Source organism: Solanum stenotomum, chromosome 8 (assembly GCF_019186545.1).
Source record: "Solanum stenotomum isolate F172 chromosome 8, ASM1918654v1, whole genome shotgun sequence".
In the NCBI taxonomy this organism is placed as follows: domain Eukaryota; kingdom Viridiplantae; phylum Streptophyta; class Magnoliopsida; order Solanales; family Solanaceae; genus Solanum; species Solanum stenotomum.
The window spans coordinates 5,853,431-5,861,203 of NC_064289.1; the positions used below are offsets into that span (position 1 = coordinate 5,853,431).

Genomic DNA, 7,773 nt, shown 5'->3' on the forward strand with positions numbered 1-7,773 from the left:
CTCTGAAATATTCATGTATAGCTCAAAAAAGTGATTAGAACTATTTTTCAATTTAATTTAAAATTAAAGTGAAAAAATAAGTAATATACAATCGAACAATATTTTGATTTATTTTTTCAAATTAACAAAAGGTTGTATGTAGGTTAAAATATTCCATTTAAATTTTTGTACATTAACACCACCACCGTCCATTTGCTTTTATACACTGGAGAGTCGCCGTGATCTGACGCCCTGCTGACGCAGTCAACGTTTTGCCATTTGCCAGATTTTCAGTCAAACCCCGCTGCCCTGCAAAGAACCCAAAATAGAAGAAATAGTGAAGCAGTAGTAATAATAAAAGTTAGAGAGAAAAAAATAAACAAATAAAAAGCCGCCTTTTTTTCATATTCCTTTTTTGCTTTCTTTTCATTTGACCTTTTCCCGATTCATTTGTACAGCTTTTTCTTCCCCAATTTTTTTCCTGTTACAGAGAGAAAAAAGACATGAATGGAGTCGCTCCGCCGAGGAGTATGGGTTCCGATGGTGGCGCAGTTGAAAATACGCCGTTTCTCCGGATGTATCAGACCTGGAAAGGCAGTAATGTAAGTACTCGATTTGATTTCCTTTGCTCATCCTACTTTTAAGCATATTTTAGGTTTTATAATGATTATGAGTGTGGTATTGTGTTTTTTTCTGCTTAAATTGTTCTCAATTTATTGTAGGAGTTTGATGATTGAATTCTCGGTTTTAGTGGAAACGATTTGTAATTTTGATCTCTAAATTGCTCGAGATTGTTGGATTTACCAGACTTTTGATTTCATTATCTGCATCGCTTTCAGATTAGTTGAATAGGCTGTTGAATTAGTTGTTCATAGTCCATATTTTTGAATTAGTTTTGTAATTCACGTGGTAGGTTTTAGCTTTTAAAAAACAAGTTTTTGATGTATTGTAATCTGTTCTTAACCTTTTATTTTCTACCATTTCTGTGGAAACCACAAGCATTAAGCAATTGGCATCTTTTAGATTCTCTTTTGTCACTTAGGAGATTAAGCAACGGGAAAGGGACAATGACAATTGAGCACATACTTATTGTGTTGGATACTTAAACTGGCACCATTAGACTGTAAGTTCAGGTGGTGCCACCTGACAGCTAATCCATTTGCTAAATATCTATTATCTACCTTTTCAAGTTTTGTCCTGTAAGAAAGAATACACTAGTCAGGAGATAGTATTTTGTTTCCTTTTTTCAATTTATTTTGGTGGTGGAATGAGGTTCAGCAGTGGTTTATGATGACATGCCATTTGGATTTGAGATAAGAGTCTGTTTGAGCTAATTAAGCTCATTGAGAAATGGAAATAAGAAATTTAAAATCATTATTCGATGGAAGGTGATCTTGCTAGGTTGTGCATTAGTTGAGGAAAGATTCCCTGCAGCTAGGGTAGCAAATTATTGAGTGATAAGGTTTCATCGTCAGTAAGTGTTAGTATATGATTCTAATTGCATCCAATTATGTAGTCTAGCCTCTAGTGGTCTAAAAACCATGTATGTTTAGACTTACGGTGCAAATGCAAGTAGACTGTAGAGACAAAATGATTTGTGATTTCTTTTCATTTGCCTAAGATTTGGTGGACAAAGTTTCCTCATACCTATGTTGGTAGGTAGCAGGTATCTAATGTAGTAATTGAGGTCTCCATAACCCGAAGATCAAAAGTAAAATGAATAAAAGTTGTAAAAGTTGTTCCAGTAACCTTAGGAATCTCTCTGTGGATCAGAAGTAAATACGAGAGTCCGAAAAGCAGAATTGTTGCAAGATTCTGTATTCTTCCGACTCTCTATGGAGGAAAAAAGAATAAACACTGAGGCATTACTTGTTGACCCCAAAATCTTCAACTCATCTAGAAGAATTACTACTAAACAAAATTAAAGCACCCAAGGGTGTGCCCTAGCAGTCAACCCCTGGTGGACAAAATTACCTAGTACTTGTTGCGGGTGTGAGGTGGCAGGTATCCTGTGGATTTAGTCAAGGTACGCGAAAGCTGGCGCGGCCACCACACTCATAAAAAAAATAAAAAATAAATGACTTGATGGAAGCTACCTCAGGTTTTTTCTTTTGGAGACTAATCTACCCCAAGTTGTTAAAGAATGGAGGGAAAGAAAGGAAGAAAAACCATAAGCTACCCCAAGTTATCAAAGAAGGGGAAAAAACCATAAGCTACCCCAATAAAGGGAAGTTCTATACTATCTATTTCCAGAATTTTCTGCAAAACAAAATAGTTACCTACAGGCTACAAATACATTAAGTCAAAATTTTACTGCTAATGGAACATTGGAACTTTACGGACATTGCCTTTTGCCATAAAGACTAACATGTATAGTTTGCATGTTATTCCAGTTAGCTATATTGTTGTTTGTTGCTAAAATTTTGACATTATTTTTCTTTTTGCATTTTTGGCTGTCTTATTCAGCACATCTCGTGATTTTTGCTTATTCTCTTTTAATTTAAGTATTTCCTTTTGATTATGCAGAAATTTTGTCTTCAAGGAAGGTTCATATTTGGGCCTGATGTGAGATCACTCTTTATGACTATCTTCCTTATAGTTGCCCCAGTTGCTGTGTTTTGCGTATTTGTTGCGAGGAAACTTGTAGATGACTTTGCTGGTCATTGGGGGTGGTCTATCATGGTCGTAGCTGTTGTTTTTACACTATATGTAAGTGCTTATATTTTTTTGTTGGCAACTAAGATTTTATTCTGTAAGCATGATTTCAAATATTTTAGGGTTATATTGGCTGTCTTAGCTGGTGGAATCAAAGCAAGTATTGTGCCTTTTGATCATTTTCGGATAATGGAATTCTACGAGTAGTTTCTCCTGCTCACTTGACTATACATTCTTTCTAATTATGTAAATACTGTGTTGTTTACATAGCTGTTCATTTTCTTTCTTGCATTTGCATTCAGGTTGGGCAATTAAAGTATGTTTGGTGAATAATGAACAAAAACAAGTTTCATTTGCACATTAATTGTAAATGTTGATAATTTGTCAAATAGACTGGCTTGTTATGATTTATTAATTGTGATCCAACTGCGAGAAATCTTTTGTCGTTGCTTAACATTGTAGCTTGATTAATATGATAAATCCACAACTTCATCCGACGAGAAACTTCTAGGAATGTTGTTCTTTTGACTAGTATCTACTCTTTACATTGTAAAACATCAGTAGGTGGTCTGGAGCATGCCTAATGGCTTAAGTTTACATGCTAGTTCTAGTTTGTTTAGATGCCTCTGCTAATCGACTCAGTTTGGCAGTCCATTGCTCAACCAACCTAACCCTTTCCTAGATACTCCATATCCATTAATGCACAAACTCTTTTTAACAAGAATTCTCCTTGTAATTATCTTATTAATTTCAGGCGATATGGATTGAATACATACTTATAATAAGATATGTGGATTGCATGAATAATTATGTCAAACATATAAAATGGTCAGAGCATCCCATAAACCACTATTATGAAGAAAAAAAGGCATAGCATGAATATTGTTTCATAAATTAATGCACTCTGGATCAACTTTTTAAATCGACTGCACTAAGTAAGGCTAATATTGAGTGGAAGATGCGCTGCAGTCTACTTTAGAAACAAAAGTGAAAGTCTTTGTATGTCATCTATTCTCAATAGAGTAATAAAATAAAGACAGAAAATTGTTGCTAATTTGCCAGATTTTAACTTGCCTTAGTTGTAATTGTGTTGGACTGTTGGTGGATTTACGTAATTTTAAAGAACAGAAATTTCTAATCATGGTTCATTTCAATGAAAAAAGGAAATCTCTAACCATGATATAACATATAATGGTGATGAAAAAGCTTGTTGTGTGGGGGTGGTGTGGGGATGGAAAATATAAGAGTGCTGTTATTTGGGACATATGATAGTGAGCAATGTGATGATGTAAGTTTGTATATTCCTTTATTTTTCGCTGCACTAGAGATTGTGTCTGGTTTCTTGCAGTTTTATTTTCATTTCTTTGGATATCACACGAAAGTGGATAGCTTACTTTCTGGTTTTCCCTTATTATCATGTTAATACAGGTGACCTTGTGTCTTCGTTTGAAAAAAGAATTCTTTGTGCGTAAAGGATTTTTGATGTTTCTTGCTAATTTCTATAACATAAAGGAACTATTAATTAGATTGTTTCCTGAACTTCAATTTTATGGCCAAGAGGGATTATAGATTCATGAGTCAAAATAGAACGTAATAAATGTGTTTTTCTTTGAAAGGTTTTAGTCCTGCTTCTACTGACATCTGCAAGAGATCCTGGTATTATTCCTCGCAATCCTCATCCTCCAGAGCTAGAGAACTTTGAAGGAAGTATTCAAACTGGACCTGGTCAAACTCCACAATTACGTTTGCCCCGCATCAAGGACGTGAACGTCAATGGAATAACTGTAAAAGTCAAATATTGTGATACCTGCATGCTATATAGGCCTCCGCGGTGTTCTCACTGTTCAATTTGCAATAACTGCGTGGAACGATTTGACCATCACTGTCCCTGGGTTGGGCAATGTATTGGATTGGTGAGTTCTAATCTCTAAAAGATCTTATACGTTTTGCCGTTGGACACTACAATATGTTAATCTCTTTTCAGTTTTTATTCCTCTCAAAAAACGTATCTTTGCATAGCATAGATGGTTTTCCTCATTTTTTCTTAATTTGTTAGTAACACATGCTCTTAATATTCCTATTTTTATTACTTTCATAACTTCTTTAATATCTCAGGAGGCAGTATTTGGAAATTTTTTGTTACTCCAATTGTTGGCAGTTCTGTATGTATCAATAATTTGTGATGATTATTCATTATTTGATTTGTGATCAATTGATTTTGTGATTCTTCCCTTTGTGGATCATACTTTGATTGTTGCCTGAAAGATGCCTTGGATTCTGTGTTCTGAGTGATTTGATATCTGCATGTTAAAACATACACAGTTTATTTTATGTTCATGAGTAGCAGCGGTCCTGCATTGCTGGGTTTGCCTGTCGTCCCAAAAGGATTTCAGTCAGTTATCATTTCTCCTCTTTGTTTATCCTGAATCCATAAAGCCTCCTCAAGAACATGTTTGGGGTAATTAAATTCTTCTCTTCAAAGGTGTTAGAGCTAGAATGGCACTTGAACGACTGTCAGTCTGTCATAAACTTTTCCCATCCATGCACTCTTTTGGTTAACAACACCAGCCAGTTCATAGTCAAGTTAGTTCTAACTTCTAAAGTATACGATCCTCTTTTTTGGGGTATTGGCAAAAAAGATACTTGATAGTTTTCCTGTCAAACAGGAAGCCTAGAACTGATCAAGTATATCAACTTAAAAATTGTCTACTTGCTAAATATTTAAGATTAAAGATTGAGTGATTTGAGTGGGGGACGACTCCTCTTGTTTTCTGTTCTTTTATTTTTTTCTAGCGATATTTGCAATGTTATCTACACATCTTCTCCTCGCTTAATCCTGGTAGAACATCTTGGTCATCTCCCTTTTTGTGATAAAGGGCATCTAGGTCTCTAAGTTGGAAAAGATTTTCCTAGTCTGATCATATTCATAGCTTCTATTTTTGTAAGCACCTTCATACAAAATTTCTAAGTGAAATGTTTCCGCCGTTACATTGAACTACATTCTGTTTGGTGGTGCAGAGGAATTACCGCTTCTTCTTCATGTTTGTATTCTCAACAACCCTTCTTTGCTTGTACGTCCATGGCTTCTGCTGGGTCTATATTAGAAGGATCATGGATGGTGAGCAAACCAACATCTGGAAAGCAATGGCCAAGACTCCTGCCTCCATTGTGTTGATCGGTTATACATTCATATCAGTCTGGTTTGTTGGTGGCTTGTCTGTCTTCCATCTTTATCTCATTGGCACAAACCAGGTAATATATTCTTCTTGACAACTGCAGTGTTTCAGATGTTTTCCCTTTTTCTTTGTTTGAAGTCCTTTGGATTTATAGGATTAAATTACTTGATGTTTTTGACACTTGAGTCTTCTATTTGCTTGCAGTCTACATATGAGAATTTTAGATATCGATATGATCGGCGGGTCAATCCTTTTGACAAAGGTGTAATCCATAACTTCTTAGAGATATTCTGCACCAGTATTCCTCCTTCCAGGAACAAATTCAGGGAGAGAGTGCAGAGAGAACCTGGGATACCAGCTCGTGAAGTGGCTGGTGGTTTTGTTAGTCCGAACTTGGAGAAAACAATGAGCGACTTAGAAATGGGAAGGAAGCCAGGTTGGCATGAGACTGCAACAGGAACTGATGATTTTGAAGAACAACCTAGAAATGATAATCAGTTAGATAAGGATGAAGAACTCTTGGCTGCATCCCCAGAGCTAAGCAACACCACCTTGGCTGAAGGGCGTAGTATCCTACATCCTAGGCGCTCTAGTTGGGGAAGAAGAAGTGGAACTTTGAATATACCGCCTGACGTAATTGCCATGGCATCTGAAATTGGAGAGTCTAATCGGACGACTGTCAGTGATAGTGCTTACCGGATTGACAATCAGCAATAGTATGTTGTTTAAATTATTGTAGAACAACTGACAAAGTCAAAGGAGATCCTGTCCCGTCCGAGGATGGGATCAGGTTATCCTTGAGGAGGTGTGCTGTTGTGTGTATAATTCTATTTTCTTCTACGTTTAGTTTTCTTTTGTTGAAAGCTCTTTGAAATGTGCTTAATCTGCAAAGAGAAAAATTCTTACCAGAAATGGCTTCCAACTGTTATATGTGATATATTGTGAAGATACAAATTCTATTCTACTTCATCACTTCTCTTCTCTTTTTGGGTAATTGCCTCAAGTTATCACATATGGGAATCTATAGCCACTCTTGGTAACCCCATTTTACTTTAGATGTGCACGCTCCTCGACTTGAAAAGTTTTCTGGAGACGCACAGTTTTTTGCAAAGGTGAAAATGGTTCACAATAACACTGAAAGAGAATCTTCAAGGCAATTTATAAACATGAAGGCAATATTAGGTATCCTTTTACGTCTTTCCGTTAACTTTGAATGCCCTCCATTTGTAACGGTTGTGTGGTCGTTGGATAGGATGAGGGGGGACTACGATGTTTTAGATCATATTCAGAGGAATAAAGATCAAAGATAGGTTATTTAAATTTAAATAAAGACGAGTACTTTTGTGACAAAATTTAATTGATTTGCAGGAAAGTTCTATAGAAGTGATTCTCCATTCATGTTTTGGACATTTCATGCCCCAAAAAAAATACACAACTAATCAATTTATTGATCTACATTACAAAAATCCCAAATGAGAGATAGCATCCATCTGCTAACATCAATAAATGTATTGAGAACAGACCTTCCTGCGAATTGTAATTGCTACCAAGTAATCAACAGTGTACATTTTAGTTTTCATTGGCACAAAGGAATGGGAAGTGTGCATATTATGCAGCTGATTGTTCTTCACTGCATGCTCTGAAATCGTTTGACAATCATGAGGCTCATTTCCATATAGCGTTGTGCACAGTTAGATAGACAGTTAGATTCACTGGAGCTGAACTTGCTTCCAGGTGTGCCAGTGATACATTTATCCCAGCAAGCACTTGTAAGCTTTCCAACCATTTCATTGATCATGGCCCTTTCCTTCTCTTGCTGTAGAAAATCAAGAATTGCGGAGCAAAAATTAGTGAGATGAAGACACTTAACCATATCAGAACCCTAAGAAAAGCAAAACACAACAGTTAACTGGAGAACTGATGTTTTATAAATTGCTCAATACCGCGGGGGGGGGGGGGGGGG

At 36.1% G+C, this 7,773-nt stretch overlaps 2 protein-coding genes across 2 annotated transcripts in view; one reads left to right on the forward strand and one right to left on the reverse strand.

Annotated features, from left to right (window-relative positions):
* The first annotated feature begins 365 nt into the window (after nt 1–365).
* LOC125873048 (probable protein S-acyltransferase 7) lies at nt 366–6,673 on the forward strand. The gene is made up of 5 exons (XM_049553900.1): nt 366–581; nt 2,506–2,688; nt 4,251–4,547; nt 5,653–5,886; nt 6,015–6,673. The coding sequence occupies exons 1-5, from the start codon at nt 483–485 to the stop codon at nt 6,525–6,527; spliced, it is 1,326 nt and encodes a 441-aa protein (XP_049409857.1). The 5' UTR covers nt 366–482; the 3' UTR covers nt 6,528–6,673.
* Nucleotides 6,674–7,187: 514 nt separating this feature from the next.
* The window catches only part of LOC125873050 (mitochondrial import inner membrane translocase subunit TIM8), a 2,413-nt gene continuing 1,827 nt past the window's right edge, over nt 7,188–7,773 (reverse strand). Inside the window, exon 2 of the mRNA XM_049553903.1 lies at nt 7,188–7,626. Coding sequence (XP_049409860.1) covers nt 7,438–7,626 — 189 coding nt within the window. The 3' untranslated portion in view covers nt 7,188–7,437. The remainder of the gene's footprint in view (nt 7,627–7,773) is intronic.

Coding starts and splice junctions, on each gene's coding strand:
- LOC125873048 (XM_049553900.1), top strand. CDS start 483: ATGAATGGAGTCGCTCCGCCGAGGAGTATGGGTTCCGATGGTGGCGCA. Junction 582..2,505: donor AGACCTGGAAAGGCAGTAAT/GTAAGTACTCGA, acceptor TTGATTATGCAG/AAATTTTGTCTTCAAGGAAG. Junction 2,689..4,250: donor CTGTTGTTTTTACACTATAT/GTAAGTGCTTAT, acceptor TTTCTTTGAAAG/GTTTTAGTCCTGCTTCTACT.